Below are 19,907 nucleotides of genomic sequence, written 5' to 3' on the forward strand. Positions count from 1 at the left end.
TAACACTCACCACAATCATAGAACATGTCACTAGCTACAATTATGCAATTGATTGTGGTTACAAAATATGCCTGGGTACCAACACAATATGAAAATGATAAGATTCGGCTAATCAACGCCCCCTGGTGACCATAAACAACAACTAATGGCCTGGAAACTCTTCACAATCATAGAACATTTGTCATGAGCTACAATTCTGTAATTTTTATGGTAGCAAAATAAAGGTACAGATCTCGGAATTCAGGGCAAAAACTACCTTTTCGGGCACAAAAAAACTCTCATGATCGACCCAATTTCTCTCATGCTAACGCACCATAGAAGGATACAAACACATGTGAAAGATCAAGATTATTGATCAAAGCGTTTTTAAAATTTCCCTTGAAAACTTCACAATGTGTAAAAAGTGCAGATTTTGGCGAACACCAATGGCTGCCAGTCGGCCATCTTAATTCTGACCGGGCCAGTTTTCGGGCAGAAGACCACGATATTGAAGTCAGACTAATACCCTAATGAGTCTATCTAACAACGTCCCCAGAGAGACATGCATATTCAATGTTTATTTCAAAATCATATTTTATTCAAAATGTTGGATGATTAAATCGACAAATAGCCGATACTAATTGAACATAAAGCCAGCAGCAAATTGAGTTAACAAGGTATCGAAACGAGTTTACAAAGTATTCATGGATTCCTAGATCTATAGCTTCAATCTCATTCAACTGTTGCGAAAGAAGTCAAACCTGTTTATAGTATTATCTTAGTTTGTTTTTACAATGGTTTTATATTACTAAATCAAACATAAAATCGTTCTCGATAATGATATATTTGTTTCTAGATGCGTGTGGACCCCAAAAACGACTCAGATGGAACATAGTTGCACGGAAGGCAATGGCTGGATTCCCGAATGATTGCGTTACGGGTCTTACCATAAGACAGTGTATTGATTCATGTGCGACTTTCACGAAGTTCCTCTGTAGATCTGCTGATTATCACCAATTATCACAAAGCTGTTGTATTCAACCAGAAAGTCGATTTACTAAGCCACATTTGTTTGAAGACTGGCCAGAACATCATTTAATAGATTGGAACTGTGAAAGTACAAATAAGTTAGGTTTGTATGCATCTGTTCAGCCTTACTGCCTGTAGGTCCAGCCTATGAGCCTCACTGAGATAATTGTTCGTAGATTAAACCAACGGGGCACAAATAAGCGCTGTCGTGTGTTCCTTTTCCACGCGAATACGTCCTTTGTATTATTTGTCTATGGTAACAAGCAAAAACAATTTACGTAACTTGTAATTTTGAAATCACCATATATATCATATATTGTAGATTTCATGAAAAATGCTGCTTCCAAGAATCTACCTTCACCTGACATCAATCCACTAGAACCAGTAACAACATCGAGGTCCCAAATTCGCTGTAGCTTGAAATGTCTACGGAATCGTGAATGTGATTTGTTCGTCATTAGACGACATAATAACATCTTAAAGTGTCGTTTATATAATACAGATCTGATTGCCGATGATAAATGGCAACAAGCGACTGATGAAATCATCTATAAAGACAAATCTAGATTCAGATATTCTAGATTCAGATTCTAGATTCCTGTGAATATTGAAATCATGTATTTATTGTTGAATTCACTATCAGGTTATGCTGTTAATTATGCTGTCAATTTGCAGAATATTTTGTGGAATGAATTTCAATGAAGACCTTTTTCTGTAATCCATCAATACAGTGTAGAATGGATTAAAGAACGATGCTTTAGATCAACTGCCATTCCAGCTAAGCTTAAAGCTTACATCAAGGCAAACACTTTCGAATTATATAATATAATTATAATATAATAATCTCGTTTAATTTAATATAAAGACTTGTTATTGCAATTCGTGAGGTTTATTTAATAAACAAATCTTTTTTGAATCATTTTTTTTCTTATTTCATATCACAATTTTCCTTCAGCAGGATTTTTTTTCCAAAAACGGAATTTCTTACTCTAACGGGCCTTCGCCAAACGGTGGATATTGGACGCTATTTTTTCGGAAGTGTCCAGATATTATCATTGAAAGCTCGTTTATTTACGTCTTACTCCGGGTGGTTTCACCGCGGTTCAGACATTCAATGAAACAACCCCTCAGTTCGATATTCTTAGTGTTGCCGGTCTATAAACTTGATGCTGATTGGTTTGTCAGGTATTGTGAATACTCTGTTTAACATGTCTACATTTCCTCTATCATATTCAATACGATATTTTTTCAGTATCTGAAAAAAGACATGGTATTCAAGCGAGCAATAACACGGTTAACGAATGCGGGTCCAAAAAACGATTTCATTTATTTGAATTCTCTTAAAATTCACTGTCAAACCCAGTATCAGATTTTATCACTTTGACTCAGAGTTGAATTCAATTCCAATGAAATGAGAACTGTGGAATTGAGTTACTCAACCCTCGAGTCAAACTAAACTACAATCTCTGGAACCGGATTCAGTTTGACTCACCTTTAACGTAGCTAAGTATATCGCCAGTTCAGCAAATCGCCTCCCGACACACATTCTCATACCATAGCCAAACGGTAGCATCGTAAATTTCGGGACGGTCTTGTTGATCGTGTTCTTCAACCATCTTTCTGGTTTGAAGAGAAGAGGCTCGTCGAAATAGGCGTCGTCTTGGAGTATGGTCTGGTTGTTCATTGCGACGATCGTCTGCCAACAAAGACATCAATACTTCTAAAACATGTAGAGTTTGTAAAATCATGAGTCCGCGGTGCTTCTTACCCCCTTCGGTATACTGTATCCAGAGAGTACGAGGTCCGTTTCTAGAATTCTTGTCGTTCCACCTTCGATTGGAAAGTTCAATCTAAAAATTCAATGAAATTCAATCACCGCAAAATGATTCTTGCTTTATTCGAACTTTAAAAACGGATCTCAACGCCACAGACTATTTCTGTTGTCATTTATTATCTAAAACTATTACCGAAATGATTCTTTAAGGCAGGCTTTCAAGAACGGCATATTTGCTATATTCTCGTCCGTTATTACAACATCTATTCGACCACGGGTTACAGTCTGTATTTCAGTGTATAATTTATTTTGTTCTTCGGGATGACGAGCTAAATTATACAGGAAAAATGCCATCGATCCAGCAACCTGTAGGGAACAACAGAAATATATAAGCGAATTGTAACGGTCACTAACGGCCACTGAAGTCTCCACACGCCTCAGATCTCGCTGGACCCAATAAAATTCTCTCAAGGTATACGCAAATTTTTGGGCAGACGGAGCATGGATGGGTCGCTATTACGTTGAGTTGGAGTATAAGAAAATGTGTGTATTTTGTTCGGGGCACGCGATATTCTAAGAAAATCGGAAATGGAATGTTTGCCACGTCTCCCTACGCACTGGGGAGACAGGGGGTTTGAAATTGGCAAAATCTGTACATAAACTGGCTCCATTCTTCCTAGGAAAGTGAGCATTTCAATCCGTACATTATTATGAAAGATCCCATCATCAAAAACAATGTAACGAGTGTAATAATCGACTCTTACGGAATCAATTCCAGCTCGAAATAAATCGAGTAAAATCACGTTTATTTGTTCGACGCTTAGTTTTCCGGTTGCTATCAGCGAATGAAGTAGATTTGGATTGTGTTGAATTGATGAGTCTTGTATCAGCGATGGATCGCTCTCGACCTCCTTCCAGGCATTTTCGATATATTTTGTAGATATTCTAGAAAGGAGAATATCAATCTATACATTACATTTATTCAAGAGTTCAGAGAGTCAGAGCTAATTGAAGATGTCTTGCAGCCATCTAATTTCCCGTAGTTCCCTAGTTGGTATCAAGTCCAAAAGTGGTATTAAATCTTAAAACTGGTTCAAAACTTATAGATTAGCCAATGAACTAGATGGTCTCAAGTCTATGACAATGGAACCCGCCCTTGATTATCGTTAGCATGTATGACACAAGTCTCCCCAGCACTTGTTGACGAACAAACTACGGCGTCACACGTCCAGGCCTATAGAATTCCTTCTGAGGGCATCCATATCATATCAACCCCTACGTATAGCTATGCTCTCTGCCTTTTCTTTCTCTGCCGATTCGTCCTCTCTCCAATCACCCCCTTCTCCAAACAAACAGTATCTATACCTGTTACATTCAGTGTAACTCCTCACGTATTGTTTATACATCGGGGTCCTGACAAAGTAGAACAACGGAAATGCAAACGCAGTTTTCTGAACTGATTCAAAAACGTCTCGAGTAGCATTTGCCATCAAATTGGCGTCGGAATCTGCGGGAATCTGATCGGCCAGACATCCGATCCTTTTATTAAAACATATCACTCCGTTATCTGAAAACGACGAGAAATATACAAGTTAGTTAAAGTTACAAGTTTTCACTTGTCCTCACAAGGTTTGCTTCCACAAGACCGAGGTAAGCCTCGTTCTATTGGTCTAGTGGTTAGCACGCTTTCTTGTGAGTGCGCGTAATTTCAGTGCTCAGTGCTCATCGTCGTCACAGACGAAACGGAGGCCTGGAAAGGCCTATAGGCGTTCAGCTCATTTTGCAACTATAAGCAATTCGTTGACAGGAATCATCGAATTGCGAAATAGTACATGATAGAAATGTTAATAAAATGTGTTCTCTCCCACCTTCCTGATGCCTCATTAAGGAGTTATAATGCCATGTTTCCAGAGCTTACATTCGGTTGCATATTTCAACAGTTTTTCGTGAATGTCATCAACATTGTTGTTTTCGTTTCGGCTGTTGCCTAACAACCTTACAAAATCGTCCGCAACATTATTTTCATTGGGCAGATAGATCGATGCCGCTTTAGGATGCATCAATAATTTCTGTACAGCCATTCGATAACTACGCCATTCTTCGCCATTTCTGTATATTGGAAACATTGAAAAAATAATATTCATTTTGAATATCCGTAAAATTAGTGGGCAATCACCGTATATGAGGCGGCTTGCCATTGAGAGGGTTTGAGCTCGTTAGTACCCCCAGTGTCCGAGACAGACGTTCTGCTGATTCGCCCAGGCTTACCAACATTATTCACTTAAAGCTCCCCCCTTTAAGGGCAAGCAGTAAAATTTGTGAATAAATAGAGAATTTACTCTCTGGTAACGAATAACTTTATGATCCATGCTCATCTATTCGGACGATTTACTTCGAGGAAGAGGAAGTCCTTTATGATAAAAGATAAAACAAATCACCAGTTCTTATTCGAAACGACTGGAACAACTTAACTGTTACTCACAGAGACCCGAGTCCTAGTGAAATACCATCGCGTTTATTAGCGACCACTGTTATCGGTATCGCCGGACGATTCGGGCACCTGCCTTCTGATCTAAAAACCTTCGCGAAATCTACAGGGTCGAATAGCTGTACCAGAGTGAACGGTCCGATTTTCTCGCGGTAAATTTTACCGTATTTCGCGTAATTATCTCGTTTAGCCACGTTCATACGCTCGAATGTATAACGACCTGGAAATCATATGATAATGAATTGAGCATAAATTCGCAGAATTCCTCACATTCGAAGCTCCGGAACGATTTCTATCGCGTCCATAAGCCGGATGACACAAAACGAAAAGTCCTGTTTTTTTGCTATGAAACCAACAGGAATCATGGCCATGATTCAAACATTAAGCAGAGAAAATACTAGGTTTTTTTAAACTAGGGAACTTGCAAATAGTTTTGTCAAGGATAAGTTCTCTGCAGTTGGGGTACAAGCACACTTATTCGTTTCTGGGGTTAATAGAGCGGTATGTAAAAGTACGTCTTACCTCGTAATATAGCTGAATACTGCCATACCGTTCCGAACAGAGGTATATCCCTGGGACCAGGGAGCTTTTTAAATGACTTCACCGCGGCTGCTGTACACATTTCTATATACTATAGCAATACTGAGAATCTATATCCAACACATAGTGAACTCAAGGACGAACTGTGCAGTATTGCCTTCAACTGTACGTACTAAACTCCAATAACGTTCATACAATATGTATATACGTGTTAATAGAAATGTTAACAGCTGATGCAAACATCGCCCTCGCTATTCGTGACTATAATTGGCGCTTAATTCAATCCCGGCGCACATTGTCATTGGTTATATGCGATGTATCCCCTACGTTATGAAAGATTTGTTAATTTTGTTTCGCCTTACCCATCTTTTTATTTTGTTTTGGCAACATGTACCAGGGACGCATATAGCACGGGGCCTAGAAACTTTGGGAAAGTGCCCTTTTCGCAAATGTTATTCTTATAAACTGCCGGATTTCTCTGCCCCCTGCCCCCCCTAAGTTCAAATGCTAGGTACGGCCCTGATGCATCAAATTATCTTCACGAGTAGCAAACATGATTTTCTCATAAGATGGTAATATGTAAATTCATAAACTATATATAACTTTAAATATTATAATAAAAAGATTCGTAGACGACAGAGAGTGCCTTCATTTCTACAGCAGCGCCGGTGTGTGTTTGATCGTCTGTATTAATGTGTCAACTCTGATATAGATAGGTCATTAATGGCAGCCGGTGTTACTCGTAATTATAATTGCCGTTTAATTAATTTCTATGAAATGAACTTCACAAAGAATCCGAATCGCCCTAGAAAAACTCGGCCAGAGGTTCTGAAGGAAAGAGCGCATGCTCGCGTATCGCACAGGGAGGTTCGTATGGCGCCGAATACGTCCCGAATGTATTTACGCATTTTGGCGATAATCATTGTCTTAATCGTGTACTATTCGATATATTCGATTGTCGTTGAGAAACGATTGCGGGGACCGGGTCATCGCGTCGTCGTCCTATCTAATACGGAAAATGATGGGAGTCATCGTAAAAACATCCCTTCAATCGACGACGTTACGACCGCCGCTAAACTATTCGAGATTAACGAAAAGTACCAAAATCTTCCGATTGTGAGCAAAATAGATCTGCGTAACGATAGCACGAGGGTGAAGAAACCTGGTCAAATAAATGTGAGGAAACCTGGTCGAATAAAGGTCGTGTTCAATGACGGCGTCGTTCAGAGAATAACAACTGTTTATCCGTACGAAATTCTCGAATATAACGGATGGCATCTAGTAAACGGTACAAACGATCTGAGAGTTTATTCCGGAAGTGCTTTCATTGACAATCGCTCTTCGATTAGACTATTACATTTCTTCGCAGTAGGACACACTGACGTCACCAGAAACCGGCTTCATTGCGTGTTCTGGTTGGATAATACGTTCATCAGGAATATGACATCACCGTTAGATGTAAAGAATATGACAGATATAACGGGCAAAGTGTTCATCGCCATATTTCTGACCTGTCCAGTTCCCGCTACAATCCTTAACACTGCGTTAACTTATGCGTCAATCGTCTACAGTCGTGACGATCAGCGTCCGATAAATATCGTAAAAATAGTTCGTCCCGATGCTGGGTATACCGTACGCGGGTCACCTCACGGAGTAGCCGTTTGTTGTCCTAATTTACCACGAGCCTCGAACCCTAAAGCGTTCGTAGTATGGGTGGAAATACTTCGTTTATTAGGCGTCACTTATATAGGAATCTATTCGAACGCACCCTCTCGCCCGATTACAGCGACACCGTGGATTAAATACTACATCGATAAAAAGCTGATAGAATTCACGTCAATGAGGTCGCCGTTTAATTACCCGAAAGAAAAATTCCCCCGTCGATTCGCCAAATACGCGGCCATGAACCATTGTTTCTACAAAAATATTCACAAATACAGCAAAATAATTTTCTTGAAGTTCGGTGAAGTGATCGTGCCACCACAGAGATCTCTGCGCGAAGATCCACCGGATTTGTTAAAATATTTGGATAACCATCTCACAGTCCGTTCTTTAGGGGTTCGTCTGGCCAGGAAATCGACCGGTAAAAGTTTCGTTGCCGACACCAGATTCTGCCTAGCGATAAACGATTATAAATGTTTAAGATATCGTGAATGGAGACGGTTGACAGTTGGATTGGATTCGGTATCAATCGTTTCACATTCGATTTGTAACTTCACGCGAAACGCGTGTGACGTCATCGAAGGCATAGCTCGCCTGCCAAACGTAGGATCAATTGTTAGTAAGTTCCATCCTAAATTAAAAAGTGACTTTCGTTCCCTCATGCATTACTTGCGGCGTAAAACGCAACCAAATGGATAATGGCTACAGGATTGCCAAAACCGATACTGATGCCTAGTCTTGCACTTGTCATATCGACCTTCAGTCGAGGTAAAAATAGTTTTAACGGCCAATATGACGTATGTAGACAACGCATGAATTATGGGTATAATAACAAAATAACGACCTATTTGTAGATTCAATTTCTATCTAAGTGAAGTATATTCTATTGTCACTTTTACAACATTAGAAAAGAGAAATACGAGGATAATTCTGCTAAGTCACTAACCGGCAGTAAACTACAGAAACGTGGTTCACTATCTGAATCAAAACTGTTAATGCATAATCTTCTAAAAGCTTTTGTGCTTAAAATGGCTGATCATGTTTTGTTGCCCAATTTAGATTCTGATATTAGTATATTATCTGATATTATCGATATCGGTATTTTACATGTAGTATATTCCTTTGTACGTGGATATATCCCCCATAAAAGTTGTTTTTTTTAATAAATAGAAATAAAAAATGTATACTTAAAATCACAATCATAAGGCTACGCATGTTGTAGGCTAAACTTATAAATAGCTCATTTTGCCAGGATTCTCGCGAATCAAAATTACTATAATAAAATGTAGATTTCGTTTCAGAACATATTTAGGCCATTTCTTCTATGTACCAGTCCGGCATAAAGACGTTCGGTGAACCGCGAGGCTTCTTCTCAACAACTACCCTTCGTCTTTCATCAGGATCAAAGCGAAACATGTAGACAACTCTGAAATAATGAAACAAAACGAACTCCCTTAAAGTGTTTTCGGTTAAGACATCACATTATACTGAAGTCGTGTAGATCTTTTAGTCCATATTTCATTTTCCAATTTACTCGAGTGTATAAGTCATCTTTTGAGAAAGTCTTCGATCGATACAATGATCGTCAACTATAATGATCGTTTAATGACGTTATGACTGAAGAATTAGTGGAATGAAAAGCATGAAGCTTAAACTTTGTTCACAGGAATCACGATAAATATTTGCTCACTTGGGATCATCTTCAATAACTGTTTTCTTAACGAAAGATAAGAATTCACTGTAGAAATTCATACAAACATCAGTTCTCCACGGTGGCCCGGGTGCCTCCTATAGAATAAAGATTTAGAGAAAAAATATCTGTAAAATGACGTTCTACAATTACGTTTGATAAAGCGATATTTCTAATGCGGGTGAGGTGAACGTGTACCATCTTAGGAAGATTGTCGACTTCATATGACTGTATTCTGTCAACGATTCCATCGTCATCTCTGAATCCGCAGACGATCGTTTTTGTACCGTTTAAAAAACTCTGCGCCCACCACCTTAACAGCTTCAATCTACGGTCGATCAAAACGAAATCCGTAAATGATTATTATCAGAAAAAAATATCTAACTCGAAAGTCTATTGAAGCCTTGCAGAGATAAAACACAGATTTTCTAATATTATCGCCAACGAATGATATGATATATCTAAGTTATTTTCAATGTGTATATATCGCCAATAGACCACAGTATTTTCAAACGCCAATAGTGATGACGTAGTACACATCGACTCACACAGAACCTCCTAAATAATGCATAGTACAATAAATAATACATTTTCAGCTCAAATTAAGTTTTATTTTCACGTGAATTTTATTTCTGGATGAAATTTACACCTGCTTTACGAAGGGACCCGGCCACCAGGATTTTATTTTTACAAATTCCCTGCATGATCGATTCCGACCCGGCGCTCGGGGAAACAATGTATCGTTTTTTGGTCTCATGAAGGTTTAATTACAAATACACCTGCCTGTGGATATGTCTGAGTTTGTGATGTGTTTTCAGTTCGATGTATTCATCGTGAGGTCGATCTGCCCGAGCACGACCAAAACAATCTATTTCAGCGTTGAAAACTACAAGAAAAATGTGAAAAATCAGTTCTGGACGTCGATCAATTCATCAGATGCTGTAAGCTCAGTTAACATGTATGTATTGACTTTTAGGATGATTTTTCATGTTGTAATAAGAACAAAACGACACTCATTACTCCCTTACTGAGTGAATGTTTTTTATTGATATCTGCTTGCATCACAGATCGGTAACATTCAGTGTTGTTGATCGGCGTCAATCGATTTTCGGGTCTTTCTGAAAGTAAACCACAAAAACCCTTTTATTACATGCATGTGTAAAGTGTCATCTGGAACCACCACTTATTCAAATTTATCATTTTATTAGTGAGAAGTGAAGACAATCTATCTTCTTGTCTTCAACTGCACTGACAAAATGTCTAATCTCCGGGTTTGCAAAATTTTTCTGGTGAAGTCCTGAACACACATCGAGACGATCAGAAACCGGAATGATTTAAGTTTGGAGGGGGTACCTGGTGTTGTCCTGGGACACATGTTTCGGTATTAAGGGGATGCAAGGTCTCAGCTGGTAGGTGCAGAGTTTCGACTGGTAGGTGCGGGGTCTCAGCTGAGGGAATGCAAAGCAGATCCCCGATGCCTTTGCATTTAAGTGACGCTTTGAACGAACTTAATACGTACCATCAGTAATTTTACGCGTGACGTAATGTTCAAACTTGTGGCCCCAATAGGTATACTCATCAGACCTTTGGAAAGTGACTCCACTGTTTACTTTCTTATCAGTGGCGAATTCACATACATATAAAGTTCCATTAAACTTTGAAACACCTAATGCCCAGTCATCACTTGCATAAGGACTACACACGATCTTGTGTAGAATTCCTCCTCCCAAACAAATAAAATCTGCCTTCAAACTAGAAACGAACAACGAAAAACATTTCGATCGATTTAACTAAATATGAAATAGAACTCAGACTAACGTACACCTCATCACAGCCAATGATTTAATATATTGCATAATTGATAAAGAAAACGCAGGATTCGTTGTTTTTATGTATGACGGTCGTCGATATCGTTCCGTTCACGCAGATAGAGACAAGTTTATATCGGAGTTAAACTGTCGTAAATTTGCGTTTCGAAGCATGTTTTATTTTATAGTCTTTATCTTTTGGTTGTAAGTACGATTCAAGTTGAAACTGTACCTATACGTAAGTTGATTTTTCTTAATTCAATTGCACTTGTTCATCTTTGCTGTGTTATCTGTTCTGAATAAAAAACTTTTTTCCTCACTCTATGGAAACCGACGGAAAACTCGAGATTGTCGGGGCGGATTCAGGGCATATAGTGAGAGGTAGCACCTGATGAAAAGGACAGCAATTATTGCAGAGGCAACTCTCTTATATAGCTTCTTTCAACCGAAAAAAACCATATTTAGGGGCCACTGGACGTCCTCAGTTGGTACTGAATTTTTGGACAGGAAAGATTTTCGGGGACCAACTGAAAATCTAGAGGAGCGCTCCAGATGCTCCCCCGGACCCGCGCCTGGATTGTCCGCGCCACGTAATCAATGATTTGATATAATCTGTGTCAAGACACGGTACACTAAATAATTCGTTTGGCAACTTGTAAAAAGGAATGATTAGTTTCGGATGTCATTAATATAAATGGGATTGTTTTGCACAGTTGACCGACCAACAATATTCATCAGTTCGTTTTTATTAACGGGTCAATGAGCAAACTTTTCGTTTTTGCGGTAAAATGTTTCGAAAAACTATGAAGTACGTATGTATATATAGTGTATTAGATTTTGAGTTGCCATGTTGTGCCATATCATTATTCACGCCATCTGGCGGAATGGAGGGTGGATACACGAGTGACATCCGGACTTTGATGTCTAATATTACCAAGCTTTTACTTACTTTCTATTATGTTTGATGAGCCAAATCAAATTATTTTCACAGTTACCAGCATGAACGCAATCGACCTTCAATTTGCTAAATGCATCGATAAAACTGTCGAAACCAAGTTTCAGGTCGAACTGAAAATCTTGATTTTCTGGTGGAGGACAAAATACTTTCAGTTTCGCTTTTCCGTCGTCACAGAATGCTTTAGTTTCATCTACTGAAAAACATCCGATTTCTGTTGGTTTTCGATACGAAAAGAACCCGCGGTAACTATGTTCATCGGCCGTTAGATGACGATCGTTGTAAGTGTTGTTATGACGGTCCATCTTGTAGACTTCGTGTCGCGTCTATATCAACATAAAACACTCAATCATTAAATCAATACAAAATATATAATGCCGTGATCGGATAAGAAACTAATGGCGCATGATAGTCTGAATACCAGACGTTATTACGGTCCCCTACAACCTTGTTTGAGGAACAACGGCTAGATACGACTAATAAAAAGTCTCCTTTAATTCAGTTGAATGAGAGAGAAAATCCTCCATTTTGTGAAATTTCTTGAATTTTTACATTGTCACCATGCCTACGAAATGAAGTTATTTTTCTTGTGGGGTCTCAATTCCTAAATCAAGTTGACGTAGGCATGGTAACAATGTTCAAATCCAAGAAATTTCACAAAATGGAGGATTTTCTCTCCTATTCAACTGAATTAAAGGAGACTTTTTAGCAATCGCTTCTAATTGGTACAGAACTGTAATAATATCGGATATTCAGTTGTTGTCCGCGATTTATGGCATTCTGTTAAGACATAAATGAGGTATTACCCCAAAAAGTAAGTAAAATATCCCAGAAAAACAGGTCTCATTAATTAATAAATATACATTTTTTTTATTAGGTGCATGACAGCCTCAAAACTGAACGTTTCCCTACATAATTTTATGTCTGTACGTATAACGTACGCAAATATTAAGTAATCAATTCTTACCTCGATGATGATTTCTTCCTTCAGCAGCGACAGTTAGACACAGGTTTCCGTATGTAATGTCACTAGTCGCAATATGTCAGCGGGTTTTCCCCCGGCAGTACGACGTACCGTACGAGTTTTACCAGGCACTGTTCGTTTGTCGTTTGATTTCGTTTTCCCACGACAAACCCTATTGGTTGAGTGTTGGATTGGATGGTACTAATTGTTCCACATTCGTAACTCCACGCGAAACACGTGTGTGACGTCATCGAAGGCATAGATAGCTCACCTATCAAACGGAATAGTAGGATCAATGCTTAGCAAATTCCATCTCAAATTATAAAAAGAAACTCCTCATTAATGTATTATTTGCAACGCAAAACGCAACTGAATTGATGGTAGTTAAGAGGAATGATTGGTGCCGAACATTGAGATAGTTTTACATTTGCCATACAGTGGAACCTCATTAATACTAGAAGAATCTTGTGGGCGAAAGTATCGCAATAAACTGGTTTCTTTAAGTTGATCGATTATGTCAACCACATGCTAGAAATCATCGTAGTAAACCCGGCCTTTAACTGAGAATCGTATTATATACGATTGAGTCTCCATCAGCGGGTGTAATATGACGGTTGTTGATTATACGCATAATATGGCTTTGGCCACATTCTCCCCCGGCCAGGGATTCGAACCCGGATGGCATTGCCACGGAACGAAATCCTGCCACGCGAGACTGGTTGCCGGTCTCTACCTTCAGTTTAGACTGGTTACCGGTACCTATGGACAGGCAACCAGTCTATGTAAATATCATCGCCACAGCGAGACAGGCCAACACTAGGGTTACTACGTTTATTTAGCAGGCCAACACTGGGGTAACTGCGTTTATTCCCAGGCCAACACTAGGGTAACTACGTTTATTAATCAGGCCAACACTAGGGTAACTATGTTTATTTCCAGGCCAACACTAGGATAACTACGTGTTTATTAAACAGGCCAACACAAGGGTTACTACGTTAATTTAACAGGTCAACACCTGGGTAACTGCGTTTATTCACCAGGCCAACACTAGGTTAACTACAAACGTGACTGGTTGTGGTATAGTTCGTCCTGACCGCTGTGAATGATCTTGTCCGGTCAGTATTCATTGCAGGCTGCAGTTCACTCCTCAAAAACAGTTTATTACAACTGAGAGCGTAGAGATATTCTATTTGATTACCACCTGTGCTGCTTTGCAACAACTTTATTTAACAACAACAATAATAATAAGTTAATAAATAAGTAAATTAAGCCGCTGATATAAAACAATAAAACATCGAGAGTAAAGGCAGGCGTAGGTCGACTCAGACCCGATGATCAGGGATGTCGCTGTTGCGACTGGGAGAGACGGTCGCGTCGCGAAAAAGTGCGACAGGTAGAGACTAGTGTCGCTGGCAGTGATAAGGGTTGATACGCGATTGATGCCGTCAGTCACGAGCCGACCTGCGATCGGTTAAAGAAATGCTACTACAGTGACTAGCGCGTTCAGTATTGAAAGGAAGAAGATCTGATCTACGTAAATAGTGGTAAAACATCGAGACTGCTGCTTCTGCTACCCGTAAAGCACATCGTTCAAACACAGAGCGACCTGTTAAACATAAAAACAGTCAAATAAACGTTCAATCATACTACACCAGCAATCCACATATCGCATTTTCGACTCTTACCTTTAAGAGGATTTTAAGAACCAGTTCCAGGAACTGGGGGATGTTGTAGAGATTTGAGTTCAAGTTACATCCGCTTCTAAAAACAACATACATGAATTATTAAAACGACTTATAGCAATAATTCTATTCCGCTGAAAGACAGAGGAGTCCCTTAAGTACACCCTGGAACGTGAATTGGATTTCATGTGGGGCCGACGCTCTCTCTAGAGATTATCGCCAGGTGTGACTACACTCTCACCTGACGATTGTCTCATTAAACTTTAACTTATTATCTATTCTCCATGTCAGAGTGTACGGGCTGTTCTACCATCTGTGAGGCAATCAGTCAACTGTAGATACAATTATAAAACGTACCGGTATTGGTGGCAGTCCCGGTTTGACTCAATTCAGTAAATGCTAACATATTCGCCTGGTAACTGTGATTAATAGTTATCTCACAAGCCGATTGATTCCACGGTTCTCCATCAGCTTGCATCGGTGTTCGACCCTTCATCAACGTAATCTAAATAAAACATTTATCAAAGCGAGTTTTATAAGATGTGCGGACAAAATATTCCGCGAGCATTATGCGAGTCGGTTATTTCCACAGTTGTTTGTTAAGTTATAGATTTTAAATCTAGTGGCGTTTGCCCAATTCAAGACATAAATTTGGCTCCCCTTGAACAATCCTGGGGATGCCGATGCGGTTGATGATTTAACCCCCAGCGGTAACTTCGTGAATTATAATAATTACAGGAATACATGTAGACGTTTCTCAAACAAAAGTGTTTCATGAATTCATGTTTCATGAGTTATTTATTTACCTTGACCTGTTTAGCCTGACCAAACCTCAATGGTTCGGCGAGTCCTACTTGAAGTTGTGCAATATGGAATGATGAATATAAACCCATTACTTCAACTAAACCATCGTCATAACTGAAACAAAAAATATCACAAACAACCATCAACAATACACATCCCACCACCATGCACACGACACTACGCATTATTGGTAGGCTGTACCGGGTTAACAAAAAACCTCCATTTTCATTAAGGGTGGATATCTCGCCTACCGAAATTATTACACCAAGTTTAAAAGAAAAATCCATTAAGAATCACAGGCTGTATTGTGCTAACAAGGTCGCAGGGGGACAGCGTAGGGACACGAGTACCGAGTAAAATGAGATATCGATTAAACGAGGGGTCACATGACTTACGCTGATTTAGGAACTGTAGATGATTGTCCTCCGATATTCCAGGGTTTACAGCCACCTCCCCAACTCTCTATATTCAACACTACGATACCCTCAATAGGGGGCAGCGCGATCAGTTTACCATCCATTTCCAACTATAAACACAAAGCAATGTTTAGAACCATTCAGAAGTTCGAGATTCCGCAGAGTTTCAATGATTGAAGAATAAGATACCTTGATTTTTTTCTCTAAATCCTTGCATTCTCGTTCTAAAACATCTTTAGTACCATAGGTAAAATACCACATCTGAATGAAATGAAATCTCGTAATACAGCAGTGTATAGTAATTCTTATTCACTGATACAACCTCCGAAATTCTACCTCGATATCAAGATAAGGTGGAAAATTTTGATATTTTCCACTGATGTTCGTACAAACCTTATTGATAATTCGACTTCCAAATAGTTTCGGCCAACTTTCTCTACGTCTGTGGAAATTTAACGTCACTAAAGCATCCACTCCAACCGAGAAATAATTATTCATCACTAGAACCTGAATCCAAATCAAAATACATTCTCACGATTCATCGTTACATAGATTTTATTGTTAGGCGTAATTACCCGAAGCCGGTGCTAACACTTAAACGTTATGAAATCAGTTATACAATGTATCGGGCCTACCTTACGTTGCCGTGGAAATCCAATTCCTAATCTCTTTGTATTCAGAATTTCAATTTTCCATCTGCAAATTATCATGTGGGAACATTTTAATTGAGAGATTCATGTGAAATCTAGAATAAACCTCAGGACTCAGCTCCACAGTTGTGAGTAAGAGTTAACTCTGAGTTAAAATTAGTTCATCAGTCAAATCTTAACTCACAACTGTGGAACTGGGTCCAGACTTTTGACTGACTCGGATTTATGCGGTTACCTGTCTAATTTCACCGGTTTCGCCGCTTCTAATGTATCCATTATATCGTGTATATTAGTGTGTCCTACGTGTCCCTCTCCTGAACCTAAAACTCTCGATAAATCATTACCAGTTCCTAGCGGTAAAATACCCACATGTGGAGCAGGCTGAAACATAAAACATGATTGATTGAGGGCAAAGAGACCAGGGCCTGGTTTCATAGACTGACTATCAAAGTTATGCCTAGGGGTAAATCCTCAATCTGCGTGACAACCACCATAGTTACAATGAGAAACCATGGTTATAACTGACGAATTACAAAACATTCCCAGGGACTATTTTTCTTCCACATCTATGAAACCGAGCCCTGACGGCAGAAGAAGTTATCGACGTTGATTTACTCACTTTTAGTTTAAGTTGATTGATTGCATTAAGTACCCAGCCCACAGTTCCATCACCACCACAAACTAGCACGCGAAATCTAACATCAGGTATCAGATGACACCATTCTAACCCAGCTTCAGGAGGCAAATCATGTAGATCTATTACCTAGAAAAATACAAACCAAATCTGGCTTGAAGAATTTCATCATCAAGTTATCAGTTAAACTAAGACAGCAGAGATAAATTAGTTTATTTTCAATGCATTAACTCTTTCACTTCCAACAGCTTCCTACCATACAGGCTGCGAGGCTACTGGAGAATATGAAAATTTCACTGCAGTACGGTGTATATCGATACCAAATGTACTTGTAATAACCTTTATCCTGCCATGCGGTGTATCATTAGTAAGCCTCACAATATTTGACAGGTGCTGCCATCTTTCAATAGATTCTAACTGAGTAACAATTAAACGGGTACATCGCATTGTGGATACATACAAGGGATTAAATCACATAGCAGGGCACAAAAACTGGTGAAATATTTACAGAGAGATGTTTTAATAATCCTATTGATTAATGCATTACCTGTGCCGGGTTTAACTGACCCCGAAAAAACTGTAAAATATGAGCACCATCGTTATTTCCACTCTTCCTATTAGCGATGACGATTAACGGACTCCAGTTAGCGACATCGGGACGAGAGACACTTCCTACGATCAGGTGACGTCGACCTTTCCACCCGACGAGTTTCAACTGGACGCAGTTCGGGGGGACGATCAGATCGCGATATTTCCCGAGACGACACTCGCTCGGTACGACTGGTAAACAGTCCTCGTGCACGGTCATCTGACACCAGCAACATCGGTAATCGCATAACCGCGGCAACACGCCGCATTGTTGCTGACAGATGGCGCAGTAGCTACACAACGGTAGGTTACCCTCGATCCAGTGATGTTTTAACTCCCCCTGGCGAGTACGCGAGTAACTCTTACACGGAAATCGTTTATTAGCGTCGTCCAGGTGATCGTCCTCGACGCAGATCCCGCATGAATCGCAGAATGCTCCATCAACGATGTGATCTCCCGTCACTGCGCTGTAAGTCGGCTGGCTGAATATCTCGACCATCGCCCAGCGGTGCCCTGTTTTAGTGATATCGCGTGCCGGTATCTCATAGTGTCGAGTGCGGTCGCGTTTACACAGTTTCGTAAGAACGATCGTTATAGCAATGAATATAACGACGTATAAGACAATGACGATGGAATCAGACGCCATCTATGAACGGAAAATAATAATAAACAGAATTAAACATAAGAAGACTGTGAGGCTAACTAATAATAGGCCTTGAGTCAGGGATTAGATTAAGTCTTCAGCCTAGGCCTAGGTAGTCTAGTACCTAGCCGTCGTTCTACAAACAAGTTGTAGGGAACCGTAACAACGACTGGTATTCAGACTTAGGTCTAGTCAGTAACCTGTCTGTGGTTTAGTTTCACGATCGGATGTTGGTATGAGCCCATCCAATTATAAATAGCTTACCACCAACGATTAGGTAACTAACTAGTAACTAACTAACTAAAGGCCTAGGTAGCGCAAGGGAAGGGGAGGGAAATAGTGCAAGGGATTAGAATAGGAAGGGGAGTAAGGAGAGAGGGTGGGAGGGGAAATTGCAAGAGATACTAACAACTCAGACTCTGCCACATACTACAAAGAAGAGTAGGAAGGACAGCTGCTGGACAGGACAGACAGCTGCTGAACGGAGCGGAGGGGGAGGAGGTTAATTCACCAGCGGCACTGTTTTTTTTTGAAGTCTTAAAAAGTCAACCTTTCTAGGCGAGAAAGAACTCACTTCAATGTTCTTTCATTCTCAAATCCACATTTTTGTTTCTGATTCGTCAATGTCTCTCCACGGCATTCATATTTAGGCCTGTCAAATAACGTAAAGTCCAAATAAAGAGTCAATTTAATTCAAAACGTCAATTCAATCCATTTTATTTCAACCAATTCAAATTAACTTAAATCAATGCAATCAATATAATTTAATTGAAGTAGTAACGAACAATTCAACAATAAGTGCACGATATATTTTATAAAAACAAAATCATCAAATCTAAACTGACTGCGACTAATTCCGATATTTTTTTTTACTAACCCCACCCACGTGTGATAGACCCGGTGCGGGAGATCATTCTAAGGCTGGCTTATGTCGACAAACGCGACGCGTACCGACAACTGGGTTTATCGCCGATTAGCGGCAACTAGCGGCCTACGAGAGGCCGCCAGTTGCTCCTCAATCGGTTCGACATAAGCCGGCTTGCGACGGCAACGCGACGCCTACCGACTCGTCGCAAGCCGTATCCGGCTAGTTGCCCATGTTCTACCCGGCCTACGGTAGGCGGGCAGTTGCTTTCGATCGCAGCCCACATAAGCTCATCTGCGATGCGACGGAACTGAGCGCAGGGGTTCCAGCCAATGAGAGACCGCATATACATAGTACAAATTATCACCACTAGTTAGCGTCATTCGTAATTAGTCGTAAACTCTCAAATTCAAGTAGTTCAAAACGTAACCAAACCTTCAGCACGGCAGAGGACTGGACCGAAGATCTAGAAACGAAATTGGTAGAATTATGGTGTGAGCGGCCATCTTTATAGATGTCGCTAGCACTTCAAAACAGAATCAGAAAGATCAAAGTCTTAAAGAAATAGCTTTTTATTAAACAATATAGATCTCTAAAATGTCTATACTAGAATAATTTCAGATCATTCTAATCAATCTTTTTCTAGATATTTAAACTGTGCTTTAAAGCTATAATTAATCAGTTTAAAGTAAAATTGAGAGAATTGAGAACTTCACCAGCGTCTCTGTTCTCACCA

General features: G+C 39.7%; 3 protein-coding genes across 4 annotated transcripts; all 3 read right to left on the bottom strand.

The window, feature by feature from the left end:
* Nucleotides 1–1,646: 1,646 nt before the first annotated feature.
* Nucleotides 1,647–5,933, bottom strand: LOC141904209 (cytochrome P450 10-like). Its single transcript, XM_074792765.1, has 9 exons — nt 5,793–5,933; nt 5,265–5,490; nt 4,701–4,891; nt 4,148–4,349; nt 3,547–3,727; nt 2,976–3,148; nt 2,777–2,858; nt 2,501–2,704; nt 1,647–2,263 (listed from the first exon to the last, which is right to left on the bottom strand). Exons 1-9 carry the CDS (start codon nt 5,890–5,892, stop codon nt 2,150–2,152), a joined length of 1,473 nt encoding a protein of 490 aa, XP_074648866.1. The 5' UTR covers nt 5,893–5,933; the 3' UTR covers nt 1,647–2,149.
* A 2,410-nt stretch (nt 5,934–8,343) lies between these two features.
* LOC141904213 (decapping and exoribonuclease protein-like) lies at nt 8,344–13,924 on the bottom strand. Its single transcript, XM_074792773.1, has 9 exons — nt 13,315–13,924; nt 12,893–13,160; nt 11,920–12,251; nt 10,682–10,914; nt 10,191–10,280; nt 9,946–10,048; nt 9,361–9,490; nt 9,163–9,260; nt 8,344–8,898 (listed from the first exon to the last, which is right to left on the bottom strand). The coding sequence occupies exons 3-9, from the start codon at nt 12,228–12,230 to the stop codon at nt 8,781–8,783; spliced, it is 1,083 nt and encodes a 360-aa protein (XP_074648874.1). The 5' UTR covers nt 12,231–12,251; nt 12,893–13,160; nt 13,315–13,924; the 3' UTR covers nt 8,344–8,780.
* Nucleotides 13,925–14,090: 166 nt separating this feature from the next.
* LOC141904208 (diacylglycerol kinase epsilon-like) lies at nt 14,091–19,005 on the bottom strand. Of its 2 annotated transcripts, none has more exons than XM_074792763.1 (12): nt 18,881–19,005; nt 17,623–18,309; nt 17,061–17,204; nt 16,677–16,822; nt 16,427–16,487; nt 16,185–16,298; nt 15,981–16,052; nt 15,771–15,901; nt 15,378–15,489; nt 14,929–15,076; nt 14,575–14,650; nt 14,091–14,495 (listed from the first exon to the last, which is right to left on the bottom strand). In XM_074792763.1, exons 2-11 carry the CDS (start codon nt 18,307–18,309, stop codon nt 14,634–14,636), a joined length of 1,632 nt encoding a protein of 543 aa, XP_074648864.1. In that variant the 5' UTR covers nt 18,881–19,005; the 3' UTR covers nt 14,091–14,495; nt 14,575–14,633. The 2 variants fall into 2 exon arrangements, with proteins under 2 accessions (XP_074648864.1, XP_074648865.1); XM_074792764.1 differs by lacking the exon at nt 18,881–19,005 and adding an exon at nt 18,571–18,599.
* Nucleotides 19,006–19,907: the final 902 nt, after the last annotated feature.

This window comes from Tubulanus polymorphus, chromosome 4 (assembly GCF_964204645.1).
Source record: "Tubulanus polymorphus chromosome 4, tnTubPoly1.2, whole genome shotgun sequence".
NCBI classification, from domain to species: Eukaryota; Metazoa; Nemertea; class Palaeonemertea; order Tubulaniformes; family Tubulanidae; genus Tubulanus; species Tubulanus polymorphus.

Excerpts from the sequence above, each read along its gene's own strand:
- LOC141904208 (XM_074792763.1), bottom strand. The coding sequence starts at position 18,309 with ATGGCGTCTGATTCCATCGTCATTGTCTTATACGTCGTTATATTCATT. Across the intron at positions 16,053-16,184 it reads GAAGTCGAATTATCAATAAG|ATGTGGTATTTTACCTATGG; the intron begins GTTTGTACGAAC and ends CATTTCATTCAG. Across the intron at positions 15,490-15,770 it reads TCTACAGTTCCTAAATCAGC|TTATGACGATGGTTTAGTTG; the intron begins GTAAGTCATGTG and ends TTTTTGTTTCAG.
- LOC141904213 (XM_074792773.1), bottom strand. The coding sequence starts at position 12,230 with ATGGACCGTCATAACAACACTTACAACGATCGTCATCTAACGGCCGAT. Across the intron at positions 10,049-10,190 it reads CAATAAAAAACATTCACTCA|TTTTCAACGCTGAAATAGAT; the intron begins GTAAGGGAGTAA and ends TTTTTCTTGTAG. Across the intron at positions 8,899-9,162 it reads GTTATTGAAGATGATCCCAA|AGTTGTCTACATGTTTCGCT; the intron begins GTGAGCAAATAT and ends TCATTATTTCAG.
- LOC141904209 (XM_074792765.1), bottom strand. The coding sequence starts at position 5,892 with ATGTGTACAGCAGCCGCGGTGAAGTCATTTAAAAAGCTCCCTGGTCCC. Across the intron at positions 2,859-2,975 it reads TGCCTTAAAGAATCATTTCG|ATTGAACTTTCCAATCGAAG; the intron begins GTAATAGTTTTA and ends TTGAATTTTTAG. Across the intron at positions 2,264-2,500 it reads TATACTTAGCTACGTTAAAG|ATACTGAAAAAATATCGTAT; the intron begins GTGAGTCAAACT and ends GTCTTTTTTCAG.